Source organism: Dromaius novaehollandiae, chromosome 1, assembly GCF_036370855.1.
Source record: "Dromaius novaehollandiae isolate bDroNov1 chromosome 1, bDroNov1.hap1, whole genome shotgun sequence".
Lineage (NCBI taxonomy): Eukaryota > Metazoa > Chordata > Aves > Casuariiformes > Dromaiidae > Dromaius > Dromaius novaehollandiae.
In genome coordinates this window covers 128909633-128927221 of record NC_088098.1, presented here as the reverse complement: position 1 = coordinate 128927221, position 17589 = coordinate 128909633, and the positions used below count along the sequence as shown (strand labels likewise).

The following is a 17589-nucleotide window of genomic DNA, read 5'->3' as shown; positions in this document are numbered from 1 at the left end:
AAGGGCCATTTCAGGTAATATTTAGAACCTCGCTTTGGAAATGTTTGTAACTGTTGATTTTACTTGGAGGAGCCCATAAATGACTGTCTCAGGTGGTGCTCCTTCGGAATATGCTAATGACACACATCATCCCTGAGTAATGTTTACATGAGAATAAGAACCATGTTCAGACAGCCTAAATTCAACTAAGTTCTTCAGCCCAGAGTTTCCTATTGACGAAGTGCTTCCAAGGGCTTAGTGTCTGCCAAAACAACTTAAAAACACACAAAATCTATGACCTCCGAACATGAGTCTATCTGTTTAACATTTTCAGCATCAGTATAAGAGACCAAGATTTAGGGTAACGACTACAGATGCCAAAAAATCAGAAGTCCGTGTATGCTGATTATAAAAGCAGTCAGCAACGTCATTTTTGCATCACCAGACTCTAGTACCTTGGGGTCATGTAACCTGAGGGAGCCATTTTACTGGTGACACAGAAAGCTGTATGGGCACACAGGTGTTTCACTTGAGATCAAGAATACTGGGTCTTCAGCAAGGAGAAATTACCTGCCCGCACATTTCCCTGTTGGATAACTGTCCTATCACCTCTCCCCACCACTAACATGTCCTTTATTTCACAGACATCAATGATCCATTTCCCTTTGACAGTGTGATTGAGGTATATTTAGTCAAACTCTGAACAACGGTTCTCAACTTGTACTTAGCATTAAAATTTTCCATTTTTATTTTGGATCTGCAGAAAGACTTGTGTATGCAAAAGTGTCTCTGCTTTCTTCAATTATAGTAGATAGTGTGACTAGGAACATTGCCTCCACCTACCAACTGTGACAAATCAAAGAAACTTTTGATGGAGACACTGCCCAGAATATTTTTCTGTTAAACAGCACTTCAGAAAATCAACACTGAACTCTTCAGCTGTGGATGACCTTAATACCATATGCATTGTACATCAGCACAGCTTGAGCAAATCTTTTGGCACCCAACCACATCCAGTCCTTAACACGAAATTCTGTCAACTTGTATGCTTAAACCAGCACTGAACAGGTTGGCAGCATATCAGGAATGGTGCTGAAATGATGGCATCAGGCAAAGAAGTTGACACTTATTTAAATGTAGAGGTCTACGCTGTAGGTGCCTACATCTCAGCTAGTTATTTTAAGGTCCCTCTATACGTGACAGAGATCTAGTCAATGAGGTCTAGAGAGTGAGCTACTTTTATTCTACAGTAGATATCTAAAAACAGTTACATGATTCACTTTTCAAAAGTTCTTAGTTCTATTAATTAGAAAAGCAGGCTGGGATGGGGGGGTTGTCTAGCTCGTGTGTGGACCGTAACACTGTAGAATGTTGTAGGTGGTATTAGCTTTGTTAAGACCAGCAATATGAAACAGGCATAAACTGATCACGAAGTAATTTGCGTAGGTATGTAACCATATTTAAGGCTGTATCTACACATTTATGGACTCAGCCAACTAAAACCAACCAACTCCCCCATCAGTCAGGGTTTGTGAGCCACCCTCCTGCTGCTTCTGGTTATATTTCTTTTAAGTAAAGTACCTGTAAAGGCAAATGTTAAAAATTCTCTCGTAAAGATTAAAGAAAAAAAGTGTTGTCAAGGATACTGGATATTATCCAGTAGAGGTATGGCTGAATTTATGAGTTCTATAGTTAAATACAGTAATATTGTTAGAAGAAAGGAATGTTTACATGTCACTGTAAAGGAAACACATGAGTTGTTCCTGAACATCTATGTCAGTGATTTTTGTAGCTGCACCTTCTCACTCCAGTTACAGAATCCTTAGTCCAGAGAATTAAAAGACTCATCATATCGATTGACTTCAGAGTTGTAAGAGTGGTGCAGAGTGCAGATGATCAATAATATCAATAATAATTGGAACTTAATTTATAGGAATAAAGATTTGTACTTACATACGAGAAAAAAGTTGAAATTCAGAAAGAAATCATTTCAAAACTGCTGTAAGAATCTCCTAGAGGAGAAAACAATCTGCTCTTTTTCCTAGCTCTGGAATAGTTTTAAGCTATGTGGTGAAAAAGGAATGTTGCTGCAAGCCAGGCGTCCAACGAACTGTCCACAGCCCTCAGAATGGAGCATTCACATTCTGAAGAAAGAGTATTTCTTACTATTTCAGCTTAAAATGGGAAGTAAGAGAAAGGGGAGATAAAAGCGTAATCCTCAAAATGAACGTGACTGAGCAAGTACTGGCAATGTTCAGAAATCCAGCCTCACTCCATCAGGTTGGGTGACTTTACACTGGATGTCACAGACAAAGAAAACTGATGCATCTTCTCACCACTGGGAAAATACATTCTATTTCCATAAGAGAACTATTCAAAGAAAAATTAACTATGCTTGTACCTCTTTTAAACATTCATGAAGAAAAATAACATAGGAAGCATGCAATGTAATCTTGATTTATGCAGACATAAGGAGCTAGGTAGTAAAGAGATCATGAGTTGTTAATGACATCCATCACTTGCAGGATTAATTGCCGGGTGAGGAAAATCCTAGTGGACCCCATTTGCTGAGAATTCCCCTCAGAGGCAACTGAGAATTTGTGAATTTGTGTTACTGTTCATCTCCCTACAAAATATCAGTGGTTTGAAGAAACAGACAAAGCTGGTAACTGAACCACCTACCCCGTCCTTCATTAGAGTGCCACTGTTTACTTATGATGCTTCACACTCAGAAGATTTAGTTCCACTTCTTCAGTTCCAAAATAAATATCAAAAGGAGCCACAGCACATTTAGCAATGCATCACTTTCCAGCTTTTGGCAACTATATAGAAGGAACTTATTTGAGGAGGCCTTTCACCAGTCTTCACATTTGAAGGAACACTACAGCCAGATGAAAACAGGGCAGCATTGACATTTGGGATGTTAGTGCTTCTCCAGTAGCACACAGCCCATTGTGCTCCCAGGGCAATTCAGTAAAGCCAAAAAGCTCAGATTGGAGAAGTCATTTTATCAACTTCTTGTTGTAGTACAGCTGGAAGCTGGGAGAAAAATGGAATGAGAGAGAAGTCTCCTTCTATGGAATTACGTTAATAAAATTAAGTCAACTATAATACTGGGAAACCTTCAAATTTGTCTTCATTAAAATAAAGGAAAAGTCTTTTTAAATTCTTTGCAAAAAGTTCTGAGACTGTCTCACCACAAAAACAGTATGTTTTCTTTTTTAATGTTAGTATGATACATGCTAATTTATAACCTATGTAATATGCTGTTTCAGACAAACACTAAAAATCTATCTCACCTGTTTCTGAAATATATTCACTCTCAAAAAAAATTCAAAATGTTTTTGGGCCAGTTTTATAATTGTTTGGGTTTTTCTTTTATATTGCAAGAAAATGATAATGCCTTCTAAAGCATTCTAATGCCTACTGAGTATATCAGGAAATGGTCTTATCACAAGATTTCATGTGATTTAAAACTGAGCATGAATCTGAAGGCCTAATACTCAAAAGAAACAGTTTTACCCATTGAAAATATTCTCTAAAATGTTAGATTTTAGCAAATATAAATTATTTAACAGTCAAATTTTAGGCATAGATTATTTAAGGAAATCATGTTTGCTAGCTACAAAAGCACTAATGTCTGAAAACTCTAGTAGATAAATAATTAATATCTCACGAGAGGTCGCAGGAATCAAAAAGTAACAGCCAGAACTGTGTCACAGCTAGGTTAGTTTATGACCTGGATTACATATTTCTGAAGAATTCTAAATAGGCAACAGATCTTTTTAAACTGTCCAAAAGCAGAAATTCAAAATTTCAATTTCAAAGAGCCTCTCTCATCTCAACAAGTCAAGACTGAGATATCTGGAGACCAGAAATTGCAGTTGAAAACCAAATGGAGGTCAGAAAGTTATAAACAGTTAAAAAGAGATGATGAAAAGTAAAAACAAGAAGTAAAAAAGAGAAAGTCTATTTTAACAGTAGGAAACTGGGGAGAGCAAAAGAAGAAGAGAGAAAAATGACAACAGAGTGTTTTGAGTATCTCAGCATTACTGCTTGCCGGTACTTAATGCAATTTTTCCAGTAACTGTGAGAAGTGAGTGGACGTGCTGAATAAAATTGTGAAATAACAAAAGATAAGCAGAGAGCACTAAATCATCACTGTCAAAAATCAACAAAGTGTACCCAACAAGTTTTGTCAATATAGCCATGAAAGTATGACAGTATTTATCTAATATAGCTAGCCTTCTAGCCACTCGCCTTTACAAGAATAAACATCACATCCAGCACAGCACCAGAAAGGAGATGCACTCCAGCAAATGTCTTCATGTGGCTCTGGAGACTAGAAATGTTTACAATGGAAGGAAACAATCCAGGTGCTTTAAGCTTGCACGAAGGAGAAGACGACCACAATCTGATTCATATCATATTCATCCTATTTCCAAACTACAGATTCATTACATTCAAATGCTGCAACAATAAACAATGTTTACTCAGAGAGTACTTTTGTGATAAGATGTGAAGGAATATGCATTTACCCACTGGAACCAGGATCGCACAAGGAATTAGAGCACGGTTTGCTAACCTTTGATATCAGTCAAAAAAGTTTTGAACAAACTCAAGGCAGGAGAAAGACTAGAAAATATGGAGAGAGAGCTAAAGGGACAATATATTTTTTTTTAAGGCAGAAAAGTGTATGTGTGTCTCCTAACTAATCCTGTCTGGATGGCTTATTTTTGTGACAAGAATCAGTGATTCTTCCATAAAAGCATAGTTATCTGGCTGTGACAACCTATCAGGACAATAAGCAAGAACTTGTTCTCTTTAGAGCTCCTGCCTTACATTTTAAGTACAAGTCCTTTATAGAAGCTTGCAGAGACAAATGCAGAGAGACAAAAAGTCATGATTTTGTCATAATCAATGAATATCACAGCAGCGTGACCTCCACACTGTTGTACAGAAATAGACCTATCAGTCCCTGCTGCATTAAGACCTGATTCAGCCATAAAAGGACAGGGTGCTTGTGGGTGGCATCTAGTAACTGAGTCTCCTTTCAGATAATCTGGCTCTTAAACTAACAGGAGGAGTTTGGTTAAAAAACAAAACAAAACAAAACAAAACTCTCTCTCTAGTAGCTCTAATATAGGCTATAACCAAGGCTATAGCTCATCTAATCTAGGACTGGCAAACTTTGAAACAGATATTTTTAAGTTATAATTCTTGTCAGAGATTTTTTTGACCTGTTATTCCTCATTAGCTGTTATTATACTAAATAGAGCTCGTACTGATATTTAAAGCATAAATCCCAAAAAGGAATTTTCAGCATATTTAGCTATCTAAACTCAAGGTTATGCTGCTGTTCATTTACCATTTTTCTAACTTTAAAAGGTGTATTCCTTTTTGGTGAGCAGTTTGTGTACAGACAGAAAACATTCCAATTTTTCTTTCTTCTTCCATGATTCAATACCTAGTGCTGTTTAAAAAATAACCTCCTCCAAACCTGTATTTACTAGTACTAATAACTAGTACTAGTTACACAATATTTCTTAACCACAGAAATCCTAAAATTGCAAAATACGTTAGCTTATTTTAAAATACTGATTTTCCTCCACTTTGGAAAGCATTCTGGCTTTATGTATAATGTATTAAAAGTTTGGGACTTGTTTCAAGCAAGATCTCACTGCTCTTTGGTGAGCAAGAGTTCTGTTTTCCACAGCTTTCTGTCTGAAACACATTGTTCATCCTTTATGCCTCATTAATTCTTTGTATTATCTGAAACACCACTGAAGAAAACTTAATCTTGACCATTCTTCTTTATTTCTCACTCTCTTGTTTATTATTTAACTTTGAGGAGAATTTAAATGATATGTGGAAGCGCTGAGAAATAGTGTTGTCCTTGATTTTAATTACATGTGAATATACAGAGTTTTCTAACTTTGCAGATGCTTTACTGTTCTTGGAGTAAGGAAAGGGTCAGTCAGTATTTTCATGTAGAGATGAGAGGGGGGATACATAGGGATCTGTTACACATTATGCCACTATTCTTCAGGTAGGTTTGAATGTAATCTCCATGTATTCTACCTGCAACTAATTTCCTATAGGAAATGGTTAGATTTTAGGAGCTAGATCTTCAGTTTAACCTGGCCTTCAGAGAGGGTGCACTGAAACTGCAAGCAAGAGAAAGAAGTAGTATATTAAAATGTAACTATTAAGGCAAATTATATCTTTAATGAAAAAAGTATGTATGAAACAAACTGTCAGTGAAATTAATTATCCCAGCCCCTAGAGAGTTCTAAAGCTATGTCTACAGAAAAATAAAAACTGATCTTCACGGAAAACAGGCTCTTCCCTGAGGCTTGGTTGAAGTATAGAGAGGAGCAGCTGATACAAGTCCAAAGGAAGTACAAGGCAGATTTACATCGTTCTCCTACTCCAGGTGACAGGATAACTTACTTCAGGCTTCTCCATGTCAACAGCAACTCAAGCTGTTCTTCAAGTTCAGGATTAGCTGTTTGTAAAAAAGTCCCAATAATAATCTCATGGAGAAGGTGGGGTGCAAGAGCCACTATAGCTGATTAGTACCAGCCAAAAAAGACTTCTGCACAGAGACAAAACCTGTGACACTGCCAACTCTGGCAACTATTTCCTTGATGTTCCTAAGGCAAATGAATACTGCATTACATTTTAATTGTAAACAAGACAAAGTATCTAGCTCTTACAGCAGCAAGAAAAAAGAGAAAGAAAATGCTAATAGATTGTACTGTAAAGGCTAAAGATAGCAGAAGGCAAACAAAAATGTTTTTGTAGATCTAATTATTTTTAAGTTTACATTCGTACTTTGATAGCTGATGGTTGTGATTGTGAATCTGGCAGTGTTAAGATCTACCAGCTTTTATGCTTACGGCATGAGTCCGGAGTACCACAGAAACAGGACCACAGTGGTGTGATGTTGCAAGAATGCAGTCTGCTTTTCTTGTGATTAATGAAGACACTTTGAAGTTAAACTTGAAATTAAAAGAAGTGATAAATGATATTTGATACTGAAGGGCTAAAGAAATGGCAACAAATAAGTTAATATCAAAGAAATAAAAAGAAATAAAAGAGGATCCAAGTTTTAACTAACATGAAAGTAAGTACTCATCTGTCAGAGGAAAACTCAAGTTTAGAACTCATTTTACTACTAAAAAGACCACCAGGGTGAATTCTATCCAATTCAGCACACTTATAGATTCTTTATTTAGAATTAATACCGTATTGAGGTTGTTTAAAAACTTCACAATACCCAGTGACCCACCTTTCAGAGAAAAGTATGTCATCCAATGCTTTTCTCCAAGAAGAAAAAAAGAAGACCCTATCTGTTCTTGACAGGGTTATGGAAAATCTGCACAATTTCCTCATAAGTGGCAAAATAAGGTAACGCTGGAATAACGCTCTTGAGGTTTATCATTTTGAGGGTTCTATGGAACAAACTAATGACAACAGTGCTGACTCATCATTGCACTGAAAGTGGGAGTGAGTTAATAACTATACAAGTTCAGCCTCATCTTCTCTCTCTTATTGAGAGGAAACTGAATGAATTAGGGAGACTTAATACAATCAACTTATTTAAAAAGACAACCTAACTGCTGGGCTTTATAAGCTTCCCTTCTTCACTTTTATTTGTACCTTTGGTACATACCTGATCACTGCTGCAGCTGAGAGCATAACTCACCTGTTTTCCTCCTCTAGATCTGCAAGAATCCTCTCTAGTTCACCTCTTTCTTCACTCTCCAGAGAAATCAAGATCTGTGCAGGGCTTCGGGGCTGGCTCAGGGGGGATTCCTGGTTCAGACTTTGGCAGTAGTGCTGGATTAGCAAGTGTTCATCATCACTGGAAAACAGAGGAGGATAAAACAGACTGTTACCTTTTTCACTTTTAACTTTGCAGTGAATATGAGGAAAGGATTCATTGTAAATCTGTCATTTCTTATACAGAAATTCACTGAACTCCCTTTAAGGAACAGCACAGCAGTGTATCTGAAATGAAATCTGCTGAATTGTTTCACTTAGTCTGTGGCAATTTTCCTCCTCTACAGAGTCCATCTCTCTTCCCCTCTACTTCTTAGATATTTAAAGCTCAATTTTGCCACAGCTGAAATCTCAGTTTTCCTTTTGCACCCAACTTAAATTAGAAATTTGCTTGAGAGAAAAAGCCATCTTATGCTACCTGATCTGTGTTGAGCAAGGTTTATTCAAGCAAAGGTGAAGTATTTATTTTTACATTACAAACCCTCATTCAGTAAAGGCATCCTATATTTAGCTATTTTATTCCTTAAAACTCTAAGTTTAATGAAATGAAAGAAATCTTGAGCTAATCATAATTTAATGAAATTAGACTATTTTTGACTATAGACTTATTTTGAAAGTACAGATGATGTACACTGTCAGAGTATAAATATATTCTATTTAATACATATGATCTATTTCTTAATTTCTATTGTCTGTCAGGCATTTGAAACAAGCATGTCTGGAAGAAACAAGCAAATCCAATTCTGAAGATCTTGACCACCTCACAAAACGAAATGAAAGTTTTGTGTGTAAAGGAAATGCATTCTGGCCCTAAGCTAGGCAATTAACACCAGCATTAATTATGAGAAACCATGAAAAATGGCATCAGCAAAAGTCAATGACAGGAAGGAAACAACACTGCTGTTGGGAATCTTGTTCTTCTGGTAACACTGACTTATAACACAAAATCATTTAGTACAGTTTTTTTCTGTTAGTTTTGTAATCCAGAATTTAAATGGCATTTTGAATTGTTGTTATTATTCAAAAATTAAAATATTTCCTGTTTCCATTTTGTTCCTGAAAATGCTAATGATGCCATTTTATAGACTGCAGGAGGGTTAAAGCAATCTACAGCACATTAACATTAGTTCATAAAAGAGAACTATTAATTTTTCACAATAGGCATCCTTTACTCTTTTTAAACAAAATTTTAAATGCTCACTAGTTCCTAAATTTATACTTTTCATGAAACACTTCAGCTTTGAATTCATTCAAACAACTGGTTTGCATGTATACATATACTTTATACATCTTAGGTGAATTAATGGGGAAAAAGTGACATAATTATTGCAGTACTAACTAGATTGTCATCTTCCAAGACATACTCCTTGCGTCATTTTAAGCCCGCACATATTTGTAGATATAATTACAATGACACTACAGATCCAAATGTTTTGTGTCTGTATATATACAGATTTCCTCCTTCCCTCTATGCATCAATCTATCTATCATTCTAACTGCAATTATAAACCAGGTAATCCAAAGCCCATGAGAATGTCAATAAATAATACTTGAAGAACACTTGACATACAAAACTCAAAGTTACAGCTCCAAACTCACAACCCATGAAGAGTATTTGGAGGTTTGATTTTACTGTAATTCGTATCTGGATCTTAGTTCTTCCAAAATTCAGAAGATACAGCTATATGCTGATTTTAATAGTGAAAACTGAACGACAAACTGGAAAGTAAGTGGTTAGCTTATTAACTTAAGCACATAAATACAATTTTTAATTAACCAAAGAATGAGTTAAACAGTAAGATCAAAGTGCAATATGGAAAAATACAGCTTATGTACAATTTTGGGCATAAGGGCACTCAAATATTTCACTGAAGACAACATGAAAATTCATATATAATGAAACTACTACTAACCACAAGAATCCAAGATTAACATTAAATTTGGAAACAGGGTTTCATTAGCTACGTGAAACTATGTTGACATCATGTATGTGTTAGTTTTGATACGACATTTTCATTTTCTCCTTTTTGAATCAATAGGTTAAAACAAGGGTAAAGTACTTGGTTATACACATAACTTTCTTTTAAAATTGGTAGGTAACAATCCTACCAAGTCAAAAGAGAAGCTATTTCAAAACAATCAAAGAAACTGCTTTATTAATCTCCAAGAACACACCATAGGCTCTCAAACACCCTTATAAAATACTGATGCCTTGGAATCTGAACTTAAGTGAATCAAGTACTGGAGTTCTGTGCTCTAAAGGAACACCATAATTTTAGTAGAAAGAAGATACTATCTGAATTAAAAAACAAAAAAGTTACACTGTGGTAAGGATCACACTACATAGAATAGAAAAAATATTTAAGAATATTGGGCGTTATTTTTTTTCATATTTGATTTGTTTAGAATCTATGTTATGGCTTCTTCTATGCCATTAGTTAACCAAGAACAAATCTTCAAGCACTCCAGTGATTTATGTGCTTATATGCTGTTTTTGAAAGCATTACCCAAAGTCAGTTTTGTGGTTGTGTGCACTCGGAGATAAACAAGATAAAGAAAGCCATGGAAAAGGAGAAATATACGACCATGTCAGAAAACCACAGAAATGTCTCAATGTGATATTAAATTGAACTAATGTTTTGAAAACATTTCAAATTCACTTTAACTTTTATGTAAGATTTTAAATATAAAATAGTAAAATGAATGCTTGTCAGTGATCTGTCCAGCTTAAGGTTTACTACTTTTGATATTTCATGGTGAGGATGAGTCACTCCTAGGTTTTACTGGCAATGTATTTCAGTTACTTGTAGACGAAAGATTTCTGTATAGTCTCACTAGCCTGTTGAGTGAAATTTTCCCCACAACATTTTCTAGCTTACAGTAATTTCATCAACCGCAAAGCTTGCAGTTCAGATAGAGGAGATGACTTTTCTTTGTCCTTGAAACGCATCAGATGATGAGCATTTTTTCCAAGCAATATGGGAAGTGTTTGCTGAATAAATGAGTAATTTTTCTTGAGAAATTAGTAATTTTAATTTTGAAAGTATTAACCATCTGTTGCATAAATTAGGTATTAAGCTATAAACCATAAATCCAGACACCACTATATAAACTGAAAGAACATGAGAAGTTCATCATGAAACTGAACCAGGTGTGGGACATGGCCATGTAAATTCTGTTTGATGAAATTTTATTACAAGTTGCAGACCTACCTAAGAAAACACGTATCAAAAATATTAGAACAGTCTACTTACATGCTTTCATTAGGTGAAATACTGTCATTTAGATAAGAACCATTGCTGTTCTCCATTTCTGCTAGCCTATGGAAAAATAAACAAATTCATTAAAATCAATAGTGTTTTTCAGAAATTTTGCTTGCTCTAACATTCCTGAAAGAATTAAAGAATGTCATGTTTTTAATGACTTAGAGTATTTGAAACACAGATGAATTTACATTCACTGTTGGTTACCAAAAGGTTTTGCAATAAGCTATCACGAGTAATTGTTTATATATTACAACGACCTGTTTAAACTCACTTCTGTTTTCAACTCTTCCTCTGAGGTTACATTCAACTCCTCTTGATTAATTAATTTCATAATCAAAGACAGGCCTTGAGATGCCAGGGGATTCCACAAATTGTTCTATATCTGTCAATGCCATCACAGAACTGAAATGATCAGTCATTTCTCATTGGTTTTCAACATTTAGTCTCTCCTACATGTACTGTATAATTTAGAAAATACCTCTGTTGATCATGGTTTTTTTGGGAGGAAAAGAGGAAGTTGGAATAACTATTTTTCACTATCTCAGCCCCTGCAAATTAACCTGCTTGGTAGAAAAACATTTTATTTTTTGTATTTATGTAATTAACCCACTTTTCAACTGTTAAAAGCAGTATGAAAGTGGACAAGTGAACTAAAGCAGTGATATACTACTATTTTTATGCTCCAAACCAAGGTCCTGTCTGCAGCATTTCTTATGGTGAATGACTTAACACTGAAATGTGAATTAATTATGGTATCTGAGATCCATGTGCAGTTTGGAGGTTTCAGCTCTTCTGATTTACATAATTACATCAGGGTCTATATTAAAAATAAAACACTGTTTAAACTGAATGCATGCCTTAACAAAGACCTGCACAGAAACTAAAGGCCATTTTTAATCAAGTACATGCTCTGGCATGCAAGTTAGTTGATGAAATGATTAGTAGTAGTTAAAGGTTATACTCTGCATCCCAGATGTGGGAAAACAAAACCCCAAACCCTGTATTTCTTCAAGAACCATTCAGGGAGCAGCTAGCTTTTGAGATTTTGTTTTAAAGGATTGTTTAAAGAAAGATTTGCCTAATGTCCAGCTGGTCTCATACCTGCTAGCATAATGTTCAATGCGTGAATGAGTATCATCATGTGAAAGCTGAGGGGACGAGGCAGGCCTATAAGGCAGAAAACACTGATTAATCACAAACAATACCCCTTTAAAAGTAAAAAAGACACTTAGGTATGTCTATGGCTATGTCCTTGCATTTCTATGCCTTATGCTTATGTTTGATAAACAGCAAGTTATACTTCTGATCCTTGTGATGTGCATGCTTCCTCAAGTCACCAGTAGAGTGTTTTGTGATACAAGACAGGATTGTGACAATTTTGCAATTTGTCTGTGGTGATGACTTTTCTTTTCACAAATACCTGAAGAACCTTTTCCTAAAGGATTTACAGATGAGCCTTCTCCTCGATTCTCCTTCACACCTGCCTGCTTCATTCATAATTCTGTTTTACTCACAATTCTACGTGTGCTCTGAAAGCCTTCCTCTCATGTGTCATTGAAAATCTTTTCTCTATCTCCTTCCCTGTTCCAATATATGTTTCTAGTCCAGCAGAAGCACATTCCATTTAAATGTGCCTTTCAGTACTTACTCCATGATCAATTAGGAATAAATACAGGAAAGATAAAATGTCTGAAATGAGCCTTTAATAACACATTGCAGAAACTGATGATTTGGTCTGGCTTCTTTCCAATGTTGCAATTTGAACCAATAAATCAGTGTGTTATACTATTACCTGTTCTATTTTGCATTTCCTGCCTGACAAATGAGATGGTATGAGCTCCTCCTCACTTTTTTCTGTCAATCAAAAAAATTAATGGGACTTTTCACAAGAATTGGAATGTTGTTCTGACTTCAATCTTGAAAACTGCAATGATATAATTATTTTAGCAAAATATGCAGTTCAGAGAAGGTTGTACTGGTAGAAAGTACTATAATGTGATGTGGAATTTTGCCAGTCTAACAGGATGTGCTAGAAAAATAAAAAATGATGCAGCTTCCCAGATCGTACAACAACTTCAAATTTTAGCTAAATTTTACCTTCTGTCTCTTTATTATTATTAGGAACCCTTTTTAGAACGCCTGATGGATGAAGTATTTTCCCCTTATTTTAAATTGTTATATACTGTGGTTTAAGCTGGTTCTGTCCAATGTGGATTGCATTACATTTCAAGAGTGGATAAAATAAGTTCTGCATTTACTGATTATAACTCAAAACTGTAACAGTCTTGTAGTGTATAATTCTGCTGTCAGGAGTTCAATAATCCTGTAGTAATCTACTAGAGAATCATTACACATCAGTGGTCATCTTCCAGTTTTTGTATCAGCCTACAAAGTGCTTTAGAAAATTAGGATCTTTCAGAATTCATAGGACGATAGCTATAAATACAAAAGTAATTATCATCAATACTTCTTCTCAGGCAACGAGAAAGCTTTTCTTTGTAATACATTATAGGTGAAGTATCATGAATCTCATTTTATCTGAAGTGAGCTTTGGTCTCCATCTCTAAATTTACCCATCATATACTCAAACATTACCAGAGCAAATCAGCAGATAAATACTCAGCTCACAGAGTTCCTCAGTACAACAGAGATGCCTGAAGATGGGCAATTGATTTGCTGCAACCTGATAGCCTATTTTGCGTAAGAACATCAACACTGAAGGGAAAAGAGTGGGAAAACAGTGCAATTTATCCAGAGCAGTGGATTACAGAGCAAGATAATAACACTTTTCTGATTAAAAAAAATGTGGGTAGCATTAATTTATTTGTGTGACATACAGTATGTGTTAAGCTGGTCTAACAAGTAACTATCAGTGAAAGAAGAGATCTTGTTCTCAACGCACACTGTGTTTCTGCTCCTACTACTGTCTCCAGATTAGGAAATTTGTGTTAAAAGCAGCTTTAGTTTTGAGCGGGATCATTCTCCTCATCTGTTTTAATGCTAGGACTGCACATGTGTTTGTACCAGTACACAGGAAAGGACAGCACTTGTTTGGGACCAACTGGCCAAAGGTGGAAGAGAAGTGATGCTCCCTTTCGCAGCAGTGCAAGGTAAAAGATTCAAACTACAGCCTGTCTGCATGATTGCATACCTGCTGTCTTGAAACTAAGCTTTACTGTTAGAAGTGAACAAGGTATGATTCTAGTGCACCAAAGGAAGTAAAACTAATATAAATCGAGAAACAGACTTAAAAAGTATGAACACGAATCTAGCATATATATCTTATTATTGAAACATAAAATGTTAAGACAGTTTTGTGAAAAACTGATCCAAAGCCAAAAAAACCCCTAAAATAAAACCTGATTTAATCTCAAATTCTATTCTCTCATTTTAGGCACTTCCACAATTCAAATGTAAAATAATTCAGTGGGTTACAATAATACTATTTATAGACTTCTTTCTTGAGCTAATTCTTCATATATCCTTGTCATGTCCTCATATGCATTTAGGAGTACCTGACTTTGCTTAGAATCAGACACAGGATACTGGGTTCAATGCACCTTATATTTGACCCAGTACACTCCATGGGGGTGTTCCTCCTACCCCTGTATTTAAAATATTCCAAGGACTTCTGTGGAGACACGTATATAACACAAATACTTTACATAGGAAACTGTCAATGGCTTTTTCCTTCCACATACTTCTGAAAATGAGGTATGATTCCTGAGGTGGAAATGAAAGTAGGAAGGGTAAGGGTTTTAATTTTTAATAATGCCAAAACACCCTCAGCTTTATCTTGATGTTTTTTTCCTCCTATGACAAAAGAGTAAATTGTAACTTTTTTTTTCTTTTAAGAAAAATGTAACAAATGTGTGTAACTTGTTCAAATTGATTGTGCCTCTCTGCCAACTACAGGCATGTGATGGGGCTATATTTTCCAGTTTGTCTACACTTCAGAATATACTGCAGTAGCGATCTACCTCATTGAGTTTTTTAAAAATTTGCTTATAAAGGAAACATGTTGAAGAGCACGGCAAAGTTTTAGTGTTGAATTTAGTTGTTTACAGGCAGTATCTGAACTAGCCTGAGAATGACTGTGCTGCACTGCAGTCTGTTGTGTAGATTCATTCTTAGACGACTATCAGTAAAAGAGCTCACTATCCTTACTTTCTGAGGACATGAAACCAGCTCACATAATCAGTTTGAGTAGTCAGTAAGGAGGCTTAGAAGCACAGCCAATGTTTAACCAAGGTATAAATTCCTTTTAGTAAGACACCACAGTTACATTTTTCAAGATGGTGTCTGCAGTAATAGCCTTAAGAATTCCAATAAAGTCAAGTGGCACTTGAGTGGCGAATACCATATACTGCAATTCTCTATGTTCACGGAAACTTGTGTGAAAAGATGATGATACTTTTCTTGCTATCGGCATTTCAGTTGATGCCTCCTGAAAGTATGGAATCATGTAACTGTATTTGTCCCAGTGACAGTCCCCAGTCCAAGTAAAAAGAAATAACTTCTCTTGCAAAATGCATGACTTGCCCCTTTAATGCACGGCAACCAGAATATATGTAAAACATCAGCTAATAACCAGTCAGAAGCACTAACTTCTAACAAAAAATATATATGTAGATATTTATAAACAACCCCAGACATTATAACACGTTGTTGATGCCAGGGTAGCGCTAGCACTGTTGCATGCTGTCAGGTTATGCAGGACTGAAGATTATCAGAAAAAAAGCACCAGAATAAGACAATATCTCAGAGGACATAGGAAACTTTTCTGATAATCAAAGTAAGAGGTTTGACTGCCAAAGCTGGAATTAGCCTGGTAACTGAGAAATAGCTTTAAACCTGGCTTGCTCAGTAACTTGTATTGTAAGCCTGGTGGTCTAGCACTAAGGGAAGGAATGAAGCTAGTAGAACAAAGAAAAATTATTTCTGCTTTTTAATTTTCTGCTTTCTTGTCAGACCAGATGAAAGGATTGCGTTCATGAAGATATCTGAATTGGTCGGCTAAGAGTTGTTACCTTTCCCTACAAATCCTGCTTCTTAATATGTCTCAAGCTGTCTGAAGTACTACCTGCAAGTTAAACTCCCTGTAGTATACAACCCTTAACCTTTGGTGTGCAGGTATTATCTTAGGCATGCCACAAAGTTATTTCTGTAAGTGAAGCAGGGGCACTGTGCCTAAAAGTTAAGTATGCTATAGCAGCTTAATTTCATGTTATGCCAGAAACAGTAGTGACATTCCATATCATCCAAGCTTTATTTAAAAAGTTACTTTTAACTTTTCAATTTGTTTTAAAGATAAGAAATCTAGATCCACAATTTTGTATATGGTATGCTGCAATTACTCCCAGATGCATTCACAAACACAAATGCATCCTAAAGTTCAAAGCCCCTCTATTTCAGTCTGGCTCTAGCCTTCGAAATTTTCTGTGGGTGGATCCTGTGGGTTTGCAGTAGTGTGTGGATTTCTTGGTTGCTTAAAGTCAGCTTCCCAGAGGAAGAGCACTTCAACTGCCTTCACAATGGCTTGTGCTCCAAATGAAAATTATAAATCAATATTCCAAAGTATCCATTTCACTACTGTTTATTCTATCAAAAATTCAACGAAGGTGCAAGCCATATACATTTAACCATGTTACTAGAAATATATAAATTTCTGTTTATTAGTATCTCAATATTTATCAATATGTGAATTAAAAATAATCTTTATTTAACATTATTCTAAAATCATCCATATAACACAAGTAGTAGCAAATGCCACAATGCTAAATATGTATCTTTAGTTTATGCTAAGGTTATTACTACAACAGTAAGACAATGCACGTGCAGGAATCGTGCAAGAATGAAAATCCAGTTCTTAGTTGAAAAATCCTGTTTTAACTTCTGAAAAAATATGGAAAAGACATTTCCCCATTTTGATCTGCTTTCACAAGTCTTACTATAGCTAAAAAACTGTAATAAAATATCCAGTGAACTTTGGATTATCAGGTCACGTGAGTGTGGGGGTGAGTACAGATGTGCATAAAACCTAAACAATGGCCTTATTTACAAAACAATGTCATTTCTGAAAGTGAATTAAATCCATAAAATTCAATTTATATCTTTCAAAAAGCATTTAGTTTACATTCAAAGGGATCCATACTTATCCAGAAACACACATTTTTAAATGACAGGTTCTCATAAGCATTAGTAGGACACTGCACCAAAATCCCACTTAATTCAATGAAAATACATACTCCAGAGAGAGTATACAGTACATATTTCATGATCGCTGGGAATTCCTAGATTTATCCCATTCTATTAGAAAGTCTACCAGAGGAAATAATCACAAAGAAAGAAGGAAATGAACATATGTAAAAGTAAACAAGGAAACAAACAAAAAAAAAAGTGAGGGAACGCAGCAGCAGTAGCAGCAGCAGCACACTTCAGCAAAAGTACTCACGCAGAATCTACTGGCCAGAAGTTGATCAGAGTAACAGGACTGCAAGACAAAAAATGAGGAGGTGAAGAGAGAGGCAGAAGAAACTCAGCAGCAAAATAACTA

General features: G+C 35.5%; 1 protein-coding gene across 9 annotated transcripts in view; it reads right to left on the bottom strand.

Moving 5' to 3' along the window:
- Window positions 1-17589, bottom strand: part of DMD (dystrophin) — a 1316184-nt gene that overhangs the window by 26182 nt on the left and 1272413 nt on the right. For 7 of the 9 annotated variants that reach the window (XM_026096811.2, XM_064497835.1, XM_064497804.1 and 4 more), the window contains 4 exons: window positions 17488-17526; window positions 12135-12200; window positions 11022-11087; window positions 7691-7849 (listed from right to left, as the gene is read on the bottom strand). In XM_026096811.2, the coding sequence (XP_025952596.2) occupies window positions 7691-7849; window positions 11022-11087; window positions 12135-12200; window positions 17488-17526 (330 nt within the window). The remainder of the gene's footprint in view (window positions 1-7690; window positions 7850-11021; window positions 11088-12134; window positions 12201-17487; window positions 17527-17589) is intronic. The other 2 variants (XM_064497819.1, XM_064497840.1) reach the window with 2 other exon arrangements.